The sequence below is a fragment of the Cyprinodon tularosa genome, unplaced genomic scaffold (genome assembly GCF_016077235.1).
Source record: "Cyprinodon tularosa strain WSP-4 unplaced genomic scaffold, ASM1607723v1 ctg799, whole genome shotgun sequence".
Classification (NCBI taxonomy): domain Eukaryota; kingdom Metazoa; phylum Chordata; class Actinopteri; order Cyprinodontiformes; family Cyprinodontidae; genus Cyprinodon; species Cyprinodon tularosa.
Window position 1 is genome coordinate 34,753 of NW_024039561.1, and position 20,936 is coordinate 55,688.

Genomic DNA, 20,936 nt, shown 5'->3' on the forward strand with positions numbered 1-20,936 from the left:
GTGTACTCCTGTATGTTGTATGTAGTTAGTATATAAGTCACATTTCACAAACCTCTGAAGTTTTCCGTCACACCGATCCTGCAGAACAAGATTTTATTTTTTTTGCTGAAGAACGTATATTTGCACAACAATTTTGTCTCTACCATACCATGCCAAACCATACCAACTTTATTTATGAAGCACTCTATGCACCGGACAGGACCAATTGCTGTACACAATAATAAAATACAATAAAATTATAAAATAGAAAAAAAAACAAGTGTAAAATCCATATTAGTATACAAAGAGAATAAAACAAAGTAAAACCTCTCAAATTGTGCCAAAAGCCAAGGACAAAGGAGGAATTTAAGAAGGGACTTAAAAACAGCAAGAGAAGAGGCCTGTCTTATACTCAGAGGCAGATCATTCCACAGCTTAAACAGTAGTGTATAGGATTTCCTAAAAGCACGTTCACGAGTCTACGGAAACCGCGGCAGACCAAACCAGACGAAAGTGCGCATTCAGCTCGGCAAAGAACTCATGCTCTTCCTCAACACTGAAGTCCTCAGACATTTTTCTTTCGTTGTTTCTTTCTTTGCACAGGTAAACAGCACATTTCTTCTTCTACGCTTGCATTATCGGCAGAGCAGACGCTGAATGCGCACTTTCATCTGGTTTGGTCTGCCGCGGTTTCTGTAGACTCGTGAACGCGCTTTTAGGAAATCCTATACACTACTGTTTATGCTCTTAAAAACATTCTAAATGACTTCGTTTCGAGTAAATTATGGACGCTACCCACTCAGGACACTTGGAATACATTGGACGAGCAGCATGGAGGAATATTGACACGTTTTTTGTGGACTTTTATGGACCTTTCTGCCTCGGGCGCCATAGACCTCCATTATTGAATGTCAGCAGACAGCAAGAAGCTTCCCAGATCTCCAGATGCATTTGAGATATCAAAAAAGTACTCCAGAGTGTTGTTCAGCATGGGGGTGAGTAGAAAATGAAGGCTAATCATGTTTTGGGTGTACTATTCCTTTAACCCTTTTAGATAGGGTTCAAACCCCACACCACTACACAATTAAACACATTAATGTCAGTTAAAATGGAATGCTTTGACTAGGTTGTAACTGCTTTGAGTAAGGAGGTTTTCCTCTGTTTATGTTTATGCTGTCTGCCTCAGGCATTAGTGAAACAAATGAGACCATGGCTGAATGTGCATCCTAACCCCTCAATCACTATATTTAGCCGGGACTTTATAGTGGACTCTATAGTGACTCAGTTAGCTGGCCACTTGGACAGATGATCACTACTATCTGAATGGTCAGTAGTGATGCCTGTGCCATATTTGTTTCTCGACCCCACAAAAAAATGGCGTAACCACTATGTATGGCTGTATATTGGGGTTAGGACGGACGTTCGGACACAGCCCATGATGATGAGGCAATACTGTAAGGCTACTGCAACTTGGTGATTGTGGTAGTCACAACTTAGTTAATACGTTTTGGAGTTGGATTGTGTATTGGATTCGTTTTTATTCAAAAGTGACAACACCAAATCGCTTTTGTAGTTGTAGCTATACACTTTGTATACACTTATTCCTACTCGTGATTTCTGGTGCTTCTTTGTGTTTGATTTCCATAAGTGCAAAAATCATAAGTATAATGTGCAATTTAAGGGCTGTGATTGTCTAATTTTGGCTTGACACCTCTGATTTAAAAACACTTCCAGAAGTTAAAGTTAACTGTGACTATGGATATTATGCTGAAGATCAGCCCACAATACAGGAAACATTTCATTTTTATTCTAGACATTTCTGAAATAGAGCTATAATCAGAATACCATAATTCCATGAAATCTGCTATGTTTTTGCTTAAAGTTACACCATCAGTTCATTACAGTCATGCCAATTTAAAAGGGTTGGATCCCCAACTGTTTGGGTCATGTGACCCAATGCATTGATTTATGGTAGTCTGAGCTCCTTTCAACACAAAACCTAAACTGAATGTTGTTAGAGGGGTACATATTTCCTCGTCTTTCCATTTAAAGACACCAGATATTAGTAATTAATCAGTTCTAAATCATTTATCTGCAATTCAAACAATATAAAAATAGGTTTTGTAAAAATATAGATACCATTAAGGAACTCTGTAAATGTAGGGATCAGCATCATGCTGATGACGGTTTGTACAGGACTTGATATAATATTCTCTGATAAACAGTGATTTTGGGAAAGGCGTCTTAAAAAATGATGTATACTCTGCATGAAAAAAATCTAATGTATTGAATTTATTTGCAAAGCATCTTAACCTAGCAAGACATACTATAATGTGTAGTTCATCTTTCCTGAATACTTCCGTACAGATTATCTTTATTTTCTTCCTTAGGTGACTCTTATTTGTCTCATATTGAACTTATTGTCAGCTATCTTCAAAGGTGAAAACTGGTTTGATAATTATTCAATCTAATCAAAGTAATTTCTGCTATAATTTGCCGCAAACTGGGTGTGCACAGTTGCTCAGTTTGGGAAAAAATAGTTGGTAAGGACAACAGAAGCCATTTCTCTCAACACCAACAGGTTTGGGTTTTTTTTGGCATCATAATCCACTGATTGTGAAGCACAGCATGTAGAAGCCTGTGCCTCTGCTTGTGATGATCGGCTTCTTTTTTGGACAACAAAAGGCGAAGAGGATGAGAGCAGTCTGATGGTCTGAGGTAAAAGCAGAAGTCTTTTTAAACTTCATACTTGGTTAGAAATCTGCTGAAAAGTGAACAAAATGTCCCTCTAAGCTTTTCGTCCATGAGCGAAGAAAAGCAAAGTGCATTTCTTTACCTGAGAAATGCACTTTACTGGGTGAGAAATCTTGTGGAAGTGCAGTTATCACCAAGAGCTCTTCTCAGTCATAAATACTAGAATAAGCGTACTCAAACTTGAGATAAAAAAAAAATCCTCAGTTTCCTTAACTGTCCATTGAGTATGCAGTTAGCAAAACTTTTTTCTACTCATAATAGCGTTTTATTTTCTTTTTTCTTTTGTCAGGATATTGCTTGTCAACTGTGAGACAAATGGATGCTGTGAGGGTGGCTGTTGGGATTGCATAAAGGAACTGTGTGTAAAAACTGGATTTTAGCCAGTAATCTTTTTCATAAAAAACCCTGCCCACACTTCTTTGTTCTCTTAAATTGCTTGCTGTAGATCTGTTGTGGAATATTATTGAAGTATTTGACCTATCCCTTCTTTGTTCTACTTTTAATGGAAATAATTACTTTTTCAACAGCAATTCAACTTAAGGCAAGGTATTGGAAAATCTTTCAAGTAAAACAAACGGTGCTGCTCTTTCATTAATAACTCGGTTAAAAAATCACTATCAGTAAACCATAACATGTGAACAAATCTTGTGTGTTTTAACTCTTTGCACAGAACTGCAGGTACCTTAAATTAGGGAATGTATAAATAGATTAATTCAAAATGATAAACAATGGTACTTAAATGTAACTGCATTATATACTGTTTTCTATAAAGGACTGCTTACTGAATTTTAGCTTTGAAGTTCCAAAAACATCTCCTGCTTTTTCAACATCTTGATTACTTCTTATAGAAAGTGTTACAAAATGTATGTTTTCTCTTGAAATATTCATTTTTAATGCTAATCATTGACAATAATTTATTGCAATGTTTCTCAATGCGTTCACCAAATACTAAAAGGTATATTGGAGGATTTCTGCACATTTTTGAATCACCCACCCTCTACATAAAAAAAAAAAAATCCACAAGACTGTACCCGCTCCCGAGAGGGAACACCTATTATATGTATCTAAGAGCGTGCACAAGCCAATTTGTCCTCATGCACACTTTTTTTTAAAAGTTGCTGTTTGCATCGCTCATACTAGCATACTTTACAAAATAAGAAAGAAGATTTGCACCTTTCCACTATGTCAGAACGGTAAGTGCAAATGGAGACGGGCATGTAGGATGGTCTTACGTAAACATACATGAATCACCAGAGCAGAGATGGCAAAAGTACTCACTTTCCGTACTTGAGTAAAAGTACAGATACTTGTGTTAAAAAATACTCTGGTAAAAGTGGAAGTACTGATTAAACTTCTTTACTCAAGTAAAAGTAACAAAGTACAGGCTTGTAAATTTACTTAAAGTATAAAAGTAAAAGTAGAAACCACTTTTTTCATGCCATTACCTACATTTTAAATGGATGTCTGCCAATAGGACTAGATCTCCGTTGTGTTCATTTTCAATCATCTCGTCATCCATACTACTATGCTAACGCCACCGCCACCAAGCTGCAATGATTTGCCGGGAATGAATACCGCCGAATCTGTCGATTCATCTTGTAGTGGTGCGTCAAATGCAACGTAGATTCCCATCCAATTAGATTGAATTTGGTATTTGTGAGAAAACGGCTCACCAGCTCCCGTCTCACGTCAGAGGAGGAGTAAGCAGATGACTTGCAAAACGGTGGTAAGAACCAGCGGACAAAAAAATTCCAGTTCAAAAGCTTGTAGCGGTTTATTTACTGGTGCAACGGTGAAGACAAAAAAAAAAACAAACAAACAAAATACTTTCAAATAAAGAAAACAAAACCGGCCATTGCAGGCAATACAAAACACTGACAGCCTCACAGCATGCTGACTTTAAATATAGTCTCTCCAAGCAGACCTTCAAAAGCAGTTTCTCCAACCAGTCTCTCCAAGCAGCCCCCCTAAGCCATTGTGAGTGTGCCCCTTAAATAGACCCACCAATAACCAGCCAATTGGGACAGCCCAACTAAACAGAAAGGCAAATCACCAATAAAGCACAGTTAACATTGTAGAAAAATAAATACAGACAATAGCATCATTCATACAAAAACATACATATTTATGAAATAATTTAACCATACTAACATTACCAATTCACCTACTTATTACCATGCAAACAGTTATTACATACATGGAAATCCCAGTTAACACCCCTGCCCCCTAATAGTCTTTTTCAATGCCCTGGGACAATGGATAAGAGACTGGCACCGATGCGGTACGTGTTTCCACACGGACCAGTATGCTGACGGACTAAGGGAAGAGAATGTGTACAGTAATTTCACTGGGAAGTTTTATTGCCGACTATGGAATGTATATTAAAGCTGTCGCAGTGGGTACCTTCAGAGTTTGCTACGCTGGTGAGTAAGTAAAGTGTTGAATGAAAGGTGACGTTGTAATTTCGGAACTAGTGTAAATTACTGGGTGAATTGTTTGGAACTGCCGCCGCCATGACGGCCGGTCTGTGGTGCATGCTGGGAAATGTAGTGAAGGATGTGACGCTGTGCGTGATAGACGGCGGCTACACTTTAGGAACAGAGGGGGAAAACGGCTCCGTTTTCACAGTGACGTGAAAAATAATAACGGTAACTCCATTGAAATGATTCAAAACTAAAGTAACGAGCCAATTTTTTAAAATGTAAGGAGTAGAAAGTACAGATATTTGTGTAAAAATGTAAGGAGTAGAAGTAAAAAGTCGCCATAAAAATAAGTAGTAAAGTAAAGTAAAAATATCAGAAAAATCTACTTGAGTACAGTAACGAAGTATTTGTACTTCGTTACTTCCCATCTCTGCACCAGAGGGATTTAGAATTAGGAGGACCACTTATTTTGATGATCCACCCGAAAAAAGACCATCCTCCATTTAACCATTAGATGAACTCATAATTCACATAGAGCTGCTGCCCCTCCTCTTGGAATCAGTCTTTTGGGATGGTACAGGTGGCTGACCATTATGTCCTCTTTGCTTAGAGGTTTTTCGGGTAATATCCCACAGTATACCATTAGGTTAGATGGATCATAACTCAATACTGTATGAGAAATTGCAGATTTGCCACACAGCTTTTTTAACATGCCCCAGGTTAACCTGAATGTTCTCATCTAGAGCTTGGTGTCTGCATGTCTTGTTGTTCACATGTTTTTGTTCTGAGAAAAACAAAACAAAAAAACAGATCCCTTTCTCATCCTCAGAGGTCAGCATTTGATTCAGGGTTTAAATATAGCTGCTGAGTGCTGTGGTAGTTTGCGATAGCTGTCTCCAAAGCGACCATCTTCTCACTTCCCACTCTCTGACACAGACAAAAAGCATCTGTGCAGAGAGGATGCTTCAACCTTGCAATCAAAGCAAAGTACATCAAAAGTATCTTCTTATTCAGAACAAAGTGAAAAACATGTTTAATGCTTCATATTTGCACTGATAAACAGACAAGCATAATCCACGGTAGTGCTTGCTTATCCTGTGAAATGCTAGCACTGTGTAACCAAATACAGAGGTTTCATTCAAATAGCAGTGTGTTGTATTTCAGAGCAAATATTACAGAGATATACATTACTCTGTATAAAAACTCCCTAGATAATGGAACATGATTTTGATTGAGAAATGAATCCAGTTTGAAAGCGAAGCTTGGGTGAAAGGTTTTATTTTTACTCGGCATAACTAAAAGTCCCTAAAAAAGAAAGAAAACACTTGTAACATTGATTAGATTTAGTCAAAGTAATATCTGAGATTGAATAAAAGGTTTTCAGCCTCCACCACTCTGCCTACACTTTATAAGATTCATTGTTCATGAGTGAAATTTGACAAATAAATAGTAGTGATTGGATCAGGCTTGATAAATTAGAACAGTTTCTCAGTCTCTCTTCTCTATGATTCTTTATCTGTTCAGATTGAAGACATTATCAGTCGCATCCAGGACGAGACAGACGGTGTTCCAATCAGAACCGTCAAGAGTTTCATGACAAAGATCCCCAGTGTTGTTACAGGTAAGATTGCAGCAAGGAAAGCATGTTGCCGCAAAGTGCCAGAAATGACAGTGTTGTGATGGAGACTGTGTGGTACCCCTGTAGTGGCACATCAGTGAAAGACATTGAGTGTCTGGTGGACAAATGATTGAAAGACAAAAAAAGACTTCATGGAGAATGGTAATTTCTTTGGGTTTTTTTTTTCCTGAGAATTTCATCAGATTTAGCTTTTAAGCTTTTGCTCCCAGTGTCTGAGATGACATGTTTCATTATGTTTGGATGTGCCATCATTAGTTGATCTTCTAATTATACATACTCTATTCTCTATATTATAGCATTTTATGGCAAAACTGACACATATGCTAATTTCCCTTCGTTAGGTAATCTGGACTGTACATCTTAAGGTAACATCTTAATACTAAACTATGATACTGTAAGGTTATATTTAGGTCTTCCAGAAAAACATTTTGCATCCCTAGAATAAACAAAGATCGATCTGGAAATGTTCTGTAAAATAAAAATGGAGAGCCCTAAAGGGTGATTTTGAATGGCCAGTATTTGTATAGTGCGTTTCCAAGTCAGGAGACTTGACCAAAGAGCTTTACACTACATTCAGTTATTCACCCATTCACTAACACACTGATAGTTGCAAAGTACATTTTAGCCACAGCTGCCCTGGGGCTCACTAGCAGAAGCAAGGCTGCCGTACATTGGCGCCACCGGGCCCTCTGACCACCATCAGTAGGCACTGCAGGTGAAGTGTTTTGCCCAAGAACAGAACGACATTGAAAGCCGGAGCCGAGGCTCGACCCGACAACCCTCCGACTGCATAGCAAACTCCTGCACCCGATACAACTGTCGCCCTTTTGCATGTATTCAGTGTTGAAACTATACATAGGCGGTCGCATCCTTATTCCTCTTTGATAAGTTTCCTTACTTAAATAATTATAATAAACTCATGGAATTTAGGAGAGATTTCACATTACTGTTTAAACATTTAAAAAAAAATTAAGTTATTAGTAGAAAATGATTGTGAAAAAGACCTAAGAAGTCTGTTAAAGATTAATCCCAGAGGTGGAGAAGCAACAATGTTCGTTTTTTTTTTTTTGAAAAAAAAAAAAAAAAATCCTCAACTTCTGTGAAGAAAATCAATTTCCTGTTAATAATTTTGTTTGTGAAGTCAAAGAAAACTGTGCTGTCACAAAGTTATGATGTTACGGAAATAATAGTTTAGGAAAAAAACTAAAGACGGTTTGTAGACTATATTACTTTTTAAGACGTTTTGTCAAACTACGCCAGAAATTTGTACAGTTTTCAAAAGGATTCTTATTAGTTTGATCTAATCCAGAACTGTGCTTTACATTATCGATACTGTGATTTACTCATCCCAGAACAGCCAAGCTGTTTTAGGATTGTTGTTGTACTGCCTTATTAATAAAAAACATGGCAAGTTTTCAAAAATAACAACCCAAGTTGTTTTGTTGTTTTTGTTTTTTTTGCTCAGACATTTAACACCAATTTATACCAAACATTTCCTCTCACTCTTCGTTGAGTATTTCAATATACTTGCAATTTTCATTTGGGACCACAAAATTCTTTGATATTTCTTTAAGTGATTCCTTTACCTGGAAGCTTAGGCAAACAGCATAATGGGTCTCTGTACCTTATACTGCACAATCAGTACGGGGCAGCAAAATTAATATACCATCAAAACAGATAATGGAAGGAAAAACTGAACTACTGAAATAAGAAAAAAAGATCTCAGCAACAATGAAATGCAACAAAAAACATCCAATGCGTCTGGCTGAGTCACACCTTTGTGCTTTAGTTACGTTTCACTGTGGTTCAGTCAATACTCTGTACCAACTTCAAGGCAAAATATCTGCATAACTAAAAAACGAGGTGGGAGGACAACATACAATTAAGTGTTTGGAGAAGAAAGTGTGAGAGCAGGAAGGGAATGAGCAATGTCCTCTTATCAAAGGACCCTTAAGCAAGGCAATCAAATTTCATCTGCTTTAGTGCTGTCAGTGTGTTGCTGTGCATGCTGATAAAGGATTAAAAATATGCTTAAGAAACAACAATCTTGAGAAACTGTGATAGGTATGAACACTATGTTGGCCGCCTTGTCTATAGTCTATGATTGAAAAATGCAGCAAGGACACATTGTGGGAGGCTAGGAAACGTCTTAAACAAAGCTTTGTAACATTCCACCGTTTTTCTGTCATTATTCAATGCAAGATGTATCATCGAATATTACCACAATTACCACAATATTGGATTAATGTGCAGACAAGAAGCTGAAATGTTAGCATCTGTTTGCTTGAGCCTGGGAAATAAATGAATGATGGCGAATTAAACAGCATCTCATTCAGGAGAGCAGCAGGGAAGCAAAAAAAAGAAGATCCCCCGCAGCGAAAAATTAGGCTTTTTAGGCTTTTGGGTAATTTATGTGAGGTCAGCACATCACAACATCTACTCTGCATTAAATTTTATTATTGAGTTTTTGCCAAAGTTGTATAACATGCTTGCATTTTTTCTTCTAGGAAATGTTTTCAGGGAGAAAAAAAAAAGAAAACACTCAAATATGCTTACAGAAATTGCCAAAATTGAAGCAGTTATTTTGCTTCTTTATTTCCTTTTGCCTTAGACAAATTGCAACCATTTTTAATGTTTTCCAACTATGTAAATGTTTTCATGTTTTTTATGCAGGTGCAGATATAGTACAGTGGCTGCTGAAGAATTTGTCCATAGAGGATTCAGGTATGTTTGAAAACAGTGTTTGTGTTTAATGTTATTAGGAAATATAATTTTTTTTCACCTAATTTAAACAACCATTTTATTTCTATGTATCACTTGGATCACAATACATTACATGAATCTATGTTTTATGTATTAAAAATGTATTAAATGGAAGGAGAAAATGAACTCCAGTAAAATGTTTATTTTTTTACATGCATGTAATGTAACTGAAATCAAATGACAGAGGAGCTTTTAGAAACAGTTAGGCTTTTAGAAATAGCAGTGACGTAAGAGTGATCTTTTATTGTTCGCATGTTCTTGCTCTTAATTGTTGTTCACTTATATCACCTTTTATGTGAACCAAAAAAAAAATGCATTTGACTTGTAAATTTTTATATATTTTTTTTTGTAGCTGAGGCCATGCACATAGGAAGTCTGATTGCAGCTCAGGGATACTTTTTCCCCATCTCTGATCACGTCCTGTGCCTGAAAGACGATGGTACTTTATATCGCTTTCAGGTGAGACCAAACGTCAAACTAACACAAGAAAAAAGTCATGTTTTTTTTAATGCTGCTCATTACAACCAGCAAAAATGCGCCTATTCTTAAAGAACAGTAAAGTCCTTGTTCATAGAAAAAGTAGCATTATAAGTAAATTAGTTATAGGAAGACATGGACAACATGAGGAACAAATATCCAACAAGAAGTGATAAATAGAAGAAGTAATAAAATCCAGTTGTGCAAGATTTTCTCTTTAATGTTACAAAGTTGTAACGATCTTGGTTCTGTTGGTTTTCTCTAAGTTTTCAGTTTCACATTTATCCATCTTTTTCTTTGTTTTCTAGCTTTATGGGTGTGTTCTGGATTTAAGTTTCTTAGGTTTTTCTTTGCTTTTCCTCTGTTGCCCCCTTGTGTTTTTTTTTTTTTCCCTTGGCTTCCCCGTCAGCTCTACTCACACCTGCTCCTTATCAGCTCGTTAGTCCTGCCTTTGTTCAGTCAGCCATAAATACATGTGCAGTCCCTCAGTGCTGGTTCCTCGTCTTACTTTGTCTTACACTGGCTCCTTGTGATTGTTTTCCACTTGTCTCCCCATGGTTCTGGTTTGTGTTTAATCTTTATGTTGGATTTTTGGATTCCTATTTTTGCTACCTGTGATCTTTCTATTAAATCTGCAAGAACTCACCTCAGCCTCCCTGCCTCTGCATTTGGGTCCTCACAAAAACCTCCAACCAAATCGTGACAAAAGTATTATAAAGTTAAAAATTTACTCAAAATCTTAGTGTTAAATTAATCCTTATTGCTTTTGTGTAGTAAAGGGAATGTACTGTATGTGTATGGAGAAAAAGCTGGAGAAACAGAGTTGCTAAAATTATGTAAAGGGGCACTTGGCCCCTTTAAAGTGGACGAAGTAGAATTAAAGAAGCATTTGTTAGAGTGATAATTATAAATTATTGTGTGGACATTTGAAACATTGAAAGAAAGAAGATGCTACATTTCTATCCTGTGATTCAATCAGAAGGGTCATAAACTTTTATGACCTGCATCCAGTAGGTCATGAGGCAGAGTCACACGGTTGTGCGACTTCCATCCAGCCAGATGGTCATTTCACACCCAGCCAGTAAAAATCTGGCCAGATGCATTTCATCTTATGACCTGCATCCTGCCAGATAATCATTACTGGGTCTTCTGTTTAAGGCCCGCCCTATTATGTTGTAAACTGTTAATAAAAGGCTTTGCTTTGAAGGGATCTGTGAGAAATGGTGCTGGTTTGGAGCCAGCAGTCTTTCTTCCCTGTGCAGAGGTTGACAAAATCCCTGTCTGTGTTTGATCATTTCGTCCTCAAAATCTTTTAAACTCACATTTCTCTGGATTAAAACCCAACAGCATTGCTTGTCACAAACCTCATTTTGGTCTACAGATAGGGCTCAGGTACTCACTTATCAGTAAAATTTAATTTATAGGTTCTGCAAGGCAGAAAATCGAGAAAACAAAAAATAGCAATGAAGTGATCGTTAAAAAAAAAAGGATACTAAAAAGTTTGGAAAACACATTAAATTCGTTACTTGGGTTAAAAAAAACATGTTATGAAAGTGAAGTTTATATGTGATTGAAAGGTTGCAGGATTATGCAGGGCTGCCAAATATTCACCAAACCCTGAGGTGAGATTTTGAAAAGGTATGGACAGGAAACCCTGTCAGGATTTGATCAAAAGGCTCAGAGGATGGTGCAGCTATAGGTTGGGTGTTTTCAGAGGATTTAACTTAGTGTCAGAATTTGGGATTTTTATAGCACAGTAGATGTTACTGAGTAACAATAAGTGATCTGTAGTTATGTAGAAAATTTTTCTCACAATATATATTTTCTATATCCAGGTGATTTTTCAGAGTAAAGAAGTATGGGCTCCTAATACAGGAACCAGTGCAATCGAATCCAATGCAAACTTCACTGTGTATGAATATTTATTAGGCTAAGGATTTAAAAAGCTTAATTCATTATGTTATTAGTTTTTCTCACAATTGACAAAGCAGCTAAACAATTCAGACCTTCTAGGAGGCTGTAGATTTTATAACAACTCACCAGGACAGGAGACAGCCCTTATCTGGGTGTTTCATTTGGCAAATGTGATGGAAATTAAGTTAGCATATTCAATGGACCAAAATAAGGATAAATTAATAAGATAAGTAATAATAAAATGAGAACATATCTGTGGTTCTCCTATTATGAATCCTGGATAACTGAGTTGTTCTTCACATCCTCTCTGAATGTGGTTGGTCTTTTCTTGGATGGCTGATCTTTTGAAAAATAAAATGCAATGGTTCTTTTTTGTTTTGTGGAGCACCTATGGGTTTGAGAGACAAACCTGAACTCAAGTATTAGATTGCTTAAAATCTTCAATAATTTACAAAGAATTATCCTGGTGCAGATCAGATAAGATAGAAATTGAAATGACATACCTTGTAAGAAATGTCTTTATTCAAATCTGGCACAGCGAATAGGTGGGAATACGGACTGGATATGAACCTGGCATGCCCTCGTGTGTTAGCACTAAGGTTGTATTAAAAACATGGACTGGATTTTCATCAGCATGGTATTTTTATACATAAATAAGTAAAACAGAGTTGAGATTTAATGTCATTTTTTAGTGTGAGAAATTGGGAATATGGAGTGAGAGGTGTGTGAAGTCACTGAGATGGGTGAGTCTCACTCCCAATGGGTGAGAATTGACAACCCTGGGTTATGTTTCGGGTAAAAATCCCAACTCGTAAACTGAGAGCAGGTATATAGTTGGTATGGTCCACCTAAGAGCAGTCCGAAATTCTAATACAACTATTTTAGATCCGACAAATTGTTGCTTATACCTATGTTAGAAGACAAATCTTTAACACTGTAGTTAAACCATTTTTGAAATTTCAAAAATCATTTTAAATAAAAATTTTCCATTTTATTTTTTCTTTAAATAAAAGATTACATTGTTTTCCTGAAGCTTTGTCAGTGACCTCTTGGGTTTACATTATTTAGACATTAAAGAAAGAGCACATGCATAATTTGCTTCAAATAAGACAGTTTTAATAAAAACAGATATGTTGGTTTCTTTAATGTTTTTTCTTTTGTGATAAAAACAAAACAAAAACAAAACTTGTGTATGCCCTCAATTGACAACTATTAACCTGCAAAAGGAAATATTATTAATATCGTTGCATAACATCTTCTTTGTAGATGCTTCTTGGAGAGTAGATTCCTAAAGAGAACTAGAGTACTAGAGCAGTAGTTTAATTAAAGTAGACATCAGTGTCCTACAGTGCTTTGACCTTCATTCTTGTCTTTCAAAGTGAAGTGGAGGAGCAAGCGGTGTTTAACGAGGCCGAAAACATTAATAAACATGTCAATACTGATTTAAGTGGAGCAAAAAAGCTGCAAGACAAAGAAGCACACAAAGATTTGAAGAGAATACGAGTGCACAGGAATGATGGTTATCAGGATGTTTTAAAGAGGGAAACAAAATAGTGTTTTGTAATGTAGAAGTATACATGTTTTTAACATTGATTTTCAAATAAAACTCTTAAAAGTTTGACATACAGCACAGATATAACAGTTTGCAATTTTCTTTAGTCAATTGGCGTCTGTTTGTTCCCCATCGTAGGTACTGTATCTATTAATTTCTTGAACGTGGTCACATTGAAACGTTGATAGTAATTTCTTCTTTACACACACACACACATATATATATATATATATATATATATATATATATATATATATATATATATATATATATATATATATATATATATATATATATATATTTGACTATTAGATTACCTAATTTACTGGCTCACATTTTTTTTTTTTTTTTTTACTTTTCACTGCCTGTCCTTTTTCATTTTTTTTTTTTTTTTGTTCCAGGCACCATATTTCTGGCCATCTAACTGCTGGGAGCCTGAAAACACAGATTATGGTAAGAATAGCTATATTCTTTATCATCCTAAAATGTTTTATTTTAATTTGGATTTTAAGGCTTTTAATTTAAACTTCAACTTTTTTTTATTTTTTTTTTATATTTTTTTTTTTGGGCATTAACCTTTTATTGGGAGGACCACAATCTATTGTTGCTGAATATATGCAAGGATGGACTAATTATTAGTAATTCTTTCATGATTTCATGATTAACTAAAAGATTTATTTATAAGGTTTCTTTGACTATTTTTATGTCACTTTAGTCGTATACAGGTCCTTATCCAAATGTTAGCATATTGTGATAAAGTTAATTATTTTCCATAATGTAATGATAAAACTTGAACATTCATATATTTTAGATTAATTGCACACTAACTGAAATATTTCAGTCTTTTATTGTCTTAATACGGATGATGTTGGCATACGGCTCATGAAAACACTGGTCATTGGTTAATATAAGATGAAATCATATAATTTATGGAACCTACTTTAAAAGCTTATTCCAACTTTTTTTGTGTAATTACCTTAATTTTTACATTGCAACATGAGCAACTTGACTTCTTTTAAAAGAAGGGAAAAAAATAATGTAATCCCAATATCATATTCCAGATACTGTAAAGATTTCAAAAGGCTGCACTAGTTTGTGTATAAGGTTACACTGGAGATTTTAATGATGGAAGGAAATAGCTGGAGACTGAAGATAATGATCAATTAGGATCATTTTGACATAGTACTTTTTAAATGTGGGGTTTTTACATGTAGAGATTCTTCCGATATGGAGGGTGTTCTGATTAGTATGCAAACACTTGGGTTCATTTGCCTAACGGCTACACAAGGAATGAGTTTGACTCTCTAAGGAAGCCATTATTTCTCAATAAGAAGCAGTTAGGGTAGAACTGGTTCTGCTTCTAAACAATCCTTGCTTCCACACGGGCCTCTATAAGCTGTCAGAAATTATGCAAGACTCACATGGTTGTACAGTTCTTCACAGAAGTATTTATAGCCATTTACAATTGGTAACTTCTATGTACTTTATGGTTTTACTTGGTCAGTACAAAGTAGTGCACTTGTTTGAATCGGAAGAAAGAAGGTTTTGTTTATAATCTTTTAAGGGTTTGTTTATAGCCTATATATATATATAAACCTTACCGAATGGTAATGGCAAACCAACCAGACATTGTGGTGGTGGAAAAAAACCAGAGGAAAGCTGTTGTGGTTGACATGGCAATACTACCAAGTGACAGCAACATCAGGAAAAAAGAACAGGAAAAAATGGAGAAATACCAGGAGCTCAGAAGAGCTTGAGAAAACCTGGAAGGTCAAGGCATCAGTGGTACCCATGGTCATTGGGGCACCCAGGGCAGTGACTCCTAAAACTGAGGAGTGGTTACACCAGGTCCCTGGAAATACATCAGACAGCTCTGTTCAGAAACGTGCAGTTCTAGGAACAGCAAATACTGTGCAGAACTCTCAAACTCTCAGGCCACTGGTAGAGGATCAGAGTTTGGATGAAAAAAGGGGGGAGACCACCCGCGGTGGGTGAGGAGGAGTTTATATATATATATATATATATATATATATATATATATATATATATATATATATATATATATATATATATATATATATATATATATAAATTTTGACCAAATATGTTATTCTAATAAAGAAAAAAAAAACTATATTTAAAATCAGTATGAGGTCTCAGATTAACACAGTTAAAGCTGGAATCTTGTCTCTTGAGCCTAAGTATAGCTCTTGGGTTGGCTTGGATTTTTAACCAGGTTGATTTATCAGAAATATAAAAAAAAGAGGCGATGAAGTGATTTAATTTCATTAAACATTTAATGTTTTTACATATTTTTAAAAAGCTGGATGTTATTACTTACAATTGTGAGGCTAAAGGATCCACAGAAATCTGGCTTAGGAATAACTGAATATGGCAGTATGAGAAATTAGAAAGCATGAAGGACAGCCTTGTTTCTATCTCTAAAGGTTTGGTATTTAAAAAAAATAAAATTGGCAGTAAACATACTCATGTTTGTCTCGTTTACTCAGTTGCCTGTAAATCAGGTTACATGTTTGAAATTAAAAGCATCTTAGACTCATTCTGGACCTGCTGGATGTCGTTCACTTCCAAGTTCGAAGTACTCCTGGTACAGAACTCTTGCTCAGCTTCAGCATTTATAGGTTTTAGTTTAAAAAAAAAAAAGATATAGGTTTTGGTAAAGTCTAGTGCTGTTATAATTAAATCATCCATCCATCCATTTTCAATCATGCTCATCCTAAGCGGAGTCACAAGGGGTGCTGGTCGGTATCTCCAGCTGTCTACGGGCGAGAGGCGGGGTACACCCTGGACAGGTTTCCAGTCCATCGCAGATAATTAAATCAATCTTGGCCTATATCTGAGTTACAATTATGTTAAATTAGTTTTAGAAGTTACATCTCTAACGTTTGTCAAACAAGTTTATAGAATTAGTTTTAACCTTGTTTAATGATGACTAAGACTATAATTAAGACAGCACATATGAAAGGACCTATACATGGGTTAAGAGAATGTTTTTACTAATAATTTCTGGTTTTGTTGCCTTTTCTCAGCTATCTACCTTTGCAAGCGAACCATGCAAAATAAGACGAGACTGGAGTTGGCAGATTATGAGGCGGTGAGTGGAGAAATGTTACTTTCAACTTTTAACGGTTTGGTTTGAGGAACTTTTGGGCAAAAATACAATGTGATAAGAGATTAAATCTTTGTATACTGTTAATATGTGGAAGTTATGTCCCCCTGATAGCGGCTGCGCCTCAGAACTTCCCTACCGGTTCTTTTCCTGGGAGCAAGTTATTTATTACTATTAACTCAAACTGGGTAAAACCAAATAAAAAAGGACTATCAAAACAGGAGTAAAAAAGTAACAGAGTTTATTCCAGATCAGGTCGTTACAGGACAGAAATTGCTTAGAGTTTGCACAGCTGTGGGCTCAAAGAACGTCAGCGAGCATCCGACAAAGTTGAGCAAAGATTGAGCTCCGAACAGGGTCATCTCCTCCAGCTTATACCTCATGATTCCATGTTTTACATCAGGTGGAAGCTCAGCTGTCCGTATAAGAAACTGACATGCCATCCATGCCCTGACCTGTATGCATCTTTCCTCTATGCCCAAGAATTACAGATAGCTCCCCTTTATCAGGCCGGCTCCAAGATGTGCCCATATCCTGTGTATTTCTAAAGACATGAGGGCTGTCCTGATTAGATGACCTCCATACACACAGTGACATCCACAATGTGAAGGAAGGCCCTCTACTGTCTAATCTGGCTAACAGAATAAAAATGCACACGATGTATAAAGAATAAACCTAACAATACTGTTGTACCATAATTGTTTTTATTAAAATATTTATCCCACAATTAGAGACTTGAGTAGAACATTTCAGGTATAAAGTAACTGCCTCTCTCCCAACAGGAAAACTTAGCAAGACTGCAGAGGGCCTTTGCAAGAAAATGGGAGTTTATCTACATGCAGGCTGAGGCCCAGGTCAAGTAAGTTAATAAGAAAATAGCAAACATGAACTAAAATAATTTACAATAAAGGTAAAATAACAATTTATTCAAATCTGTAGGTTTCCTTTTGTAAAAATGTTTATAAGAAACAGACATGAATGGTTATGTGCAAGACGGTATTGTTGAATAAATTAAAACAGGAAAAAAAAAGTAAGATTCTTGTATTTTGGTTTTGTCTTAAGCTTATTAGTTTTGTGTAATGTATCTTGCCACATTCTTTCATTTTTGTCATTAGGAGTTTTCCATATTTTAATTTTGTTTGTTTACTTCTTGCCATTTACTTTCTAGTTTATTCAATCTAGGGCTTTTATTTGGTTTGGTCTTTCCTAGTTATTTTGGATTGACTTATTTTTCCCTCAGTTCATTTCTCCCTGAGTTTCATTTAGATAATTTCTTGCTCAGACAGTTTTCTGCTCCTGCGTTTGCTTAAAGTTTCAGTCATTTTGCCTGTTTTACAACCAGTATTGCCACCAGTTTATTTTCCACAAAAGGACCTTATTCAAAACTAAAGTTTCATTATGGTGCTTCTGAGTATCAGACGCCAATGTGGTCCGGAACAACCAAGTCTAATACAATCAGAAAAAGCCATCAAAAAAGCCATCAAAAAAGCCATCAAAATTGCTAAATTGGTTCCACTTAAATTTGCATCAATCTTATGTGCAGATACTTAGATTTATGGACATAACAAGCATTCATGATTGTGGTTCATGTGAAAGTGATGATTTTAAAAGCCTCTGATAATCACTACATACTACGTAAAATTAAAAACATTTCAGTCTTAACAGCCTCACCACTGTTCATCATGATCCTTTTTTTCGTGAATCTTTTGTCCAACATGAGAAGATTGAAGCTTTGTTTCTGTCTCCCACTGATTTCATCTCCAGGATCGACAGGAAGAAGGATAAAACTGAAAGAAAAATCCTTGACAGCCAGGAAAGAGCCTTCTGGGATGTCCACAGACCTGTGGTAAATCGCTTTCTGCGATGCTGACCAACTTATCTTTCCACGTCTAACAGCAGATACTATCTTTACCAACTTTCTACTGAATCATTGTTAGAACTCCTGCTAACAGAATTGGCATACAAATATTTTCTATTCATTTTCCTGTAGCCTGGATGTGTTAACACCACAGAAATGGACATCAGAAAATGTAGACGCATGAAGGATCCACACAGAGTTAAGAAGGTATGTAGTAACTAATCCCTTGGCCGGGGAGACTTTTTATTAATGTAAAAAAATGCTATCTATATAATATAATGTGTTTTAACTACCTTTAATTCATTAATTAAATACAGTATAATAGGTTATTTTAAATGCATTGGAACAAGCAGTTGGGCAGTTGTCCAGGTTGACTTTAAAAAAGGGGAACATGAGGACCTTTCAAAAGTTTTCACTTGTATTTTAAGTTTTGCATTGCATCTTTCAAATGTTTCCTTCCCACCTTGTTTTTGGGCAATCTGTTTTCTGCTCACATAAGAGGAAGGTAGTTATTTGACAAAGTTTTACAGCAAACCCCACCCCCCACTCTACAACTTGGATTCTGATTTTCCTTCTGACGGCTGTTTGGTATAAACCTAACTGGACTAATATGAGGCGGACTTCAAGTTCCTTTTTTTCCTCCCTTTAGCAAAATACTTCCCTGTTTGATTCCTTAAGTGGAAGGGAACCAAAGGAGTTAAAAGCCTGAGGCTGCAATAATGTAAAACCTGCCAGTGACAATGAGGGAATTCCCACATCACATTCAATGACATTATCTTATCTATCTTTTGTTCTTTTATGATCCAGTCAGTGTACGGGGTGGTGGAGGAGGGAACGCAGTCACAGAGCCCGATACACAGTTCATTTCATCACTGCCGAAAAGGAACGAAAGAGGATGTTGAAAAAGAAGTAAGAATTTCTGTCACATTTAAATGTTTCTAACTAAATCCATGCCTTTCTGATGCTGAATAACTGCTTCTCTCTTGATAAATGTAATAGGCTAAAAGTACTAACAGGGGATGCTCCCTGTCATGTAAATCTAAAGGAATGTTAACACAGCAGACAGATGTGACCCAAATCTGAACTTTTGGCATATGTATTGCTCACGTCGACTTCTTTATGGCCATCTAAATGGCCCAATTCCAATCTTTTCACCCTAAAAACAATACACTCGGGCACCTTTGACATGGGGTACTAAATATGATGCAAAGCCAATTTATCTGCTATCTGATTGGTTATTTTGTGTTTTATCTGACTTGGATTACTGCCAGGGCTCCCACTACACATCGACACAGATGTGTCTGCAGCAGCAGTAGTTAGATTGCTTTGTGAATGGATGCTGTAATAGTTGTTTTTTCGTACCTGTGTTGATGGGGTGATGGGGCATATTCCCCCTGCCCTCATCACCCAACATTTTATTATTTTTTTTAACAAAGCTTTATGGAACACTTCTAATGACAGTTACATCCAATATTACTTCAGTAAATGGTGCGCTGCTGAGTGCCGCCCAGATTCAACTGCCACTGCAGATTGATTTGATGTCCTTATTCGTCTAGATTAACGTCTGATAGTAGTAATATTTGATTATTAGTATAAAAGCCCACGTCAAAGGTTGGATTTTTGGAAAAAAAAAAACAGAAATTAGCATCAAGACCTGCTGTGCAAACATAGCCTAACACAATCTTATTTATTTACCATAGTGCAGTAAAAAGGGCACATTCAGTGCTATTTCTCATTCTGCATTCCTTTTAGCTAACAATGCCTTTTTTTGGGTTCTCCACAGATTTTATTTCTAAACACCCAGCTAGATCGACACTGTTTGAAAATGTCCAAGGTTGCTGAAAGGTAAAATAAATCCTACTTCACAAACATGATGAACATTAAAATATTAATATTAAAATATTAATGTAATATTTGTATTTTTTTAAACATATGCTCCAAGGTTACCCTAATAAAAGATATATGATCATTCTTTAGGAGCCTTGGCTTTGTTATATGGTTTTTAGAAAACTTGGAGAGGAACATAAATCTGGATCTTAGAAGTGTTTTTTGTGAAACTCATGGAATACAATTTGTCTGTGATTAATCTGCTAATTCAGAATAAATATTTGAAAAGGAACCACTTTTAATAAAGTTTTTGCCTTGAATTTAGAGGAAACTCCTCAAATATCCAGTAACTCACAGTTTCAATAACAGACAATTCACTTTCTCTATAAGAACATTCTTACTTTGTTTAGTTATTTGACAGAAATGATTCATGGGAGATGCTATTGGACATTAATCATTTTATGTTTCTACTTTTCCCTTCATATGGCACTACTCTGTATTTAAGCATTCTCTTTATAGATATCAGCATAAAAAAGACACCTAAATGATTTTTTTAAACTAACTAAACTAACTAACTGATTCTTCGTAATGTCCATAAAATAATGAGCAGGAAACCTCTT

The 20,936-nt window shown here is 35.9% G+C and overlaps 1 protein-coding gene across 1 annotated transcript in view; it reads left to right on the forward strand.

Annotated features, from left to right (window-relative positions):
• The first annotated feature begins 5,267 nt into the window (after nt 1-5,267).
• The window catches only part of LOC119774031 (regulator of G-protein signaling 6-like), a 32,314-nt gene continuing 16,645 nt past the window's right edge, over nt 5,268-20,936 (forward strand). Inside the window, exons 1-11 of the mRNA XM_038271301.1 lie at nt 5,268-5,351; nt 6,681-6,777; nt 9,469-9,519; nt 9,911-10,017; nt 13,903-13,954; nt 16,552-16,616; nt 17,414-17,490; nt 18,396-18,477; nt 18,622-18,696; nt 19,297-19,398; nt 20,273-20,334. Of these exons, the coding sequence (XP_038127229.1) occupies nt 5,268-5,351; nt 6,681-6,777; nt 9,469-9,519; nt 9,911-10,017; nt 13,903-13,954; nt 16,552-16,616; nt 17,414-17,490; nt 18,396-18,477; nt 18,622-18,696; nt 19,297-19,398; nt 20,273-20,334 (854 nt within the window). The remainder of the gene's footprint in view (nt 5,352-6,680; nt 6,778-9,468; nt 9,520-9,910; nt 10,018-13,902; nt 13,955-16,551; nt 16,617-17,413; nt 17,491-18,395; nt 18,478-18,621; nt 18,697-19,296; nt 19,399-20,272; nt 20,335-20,936) is intronic.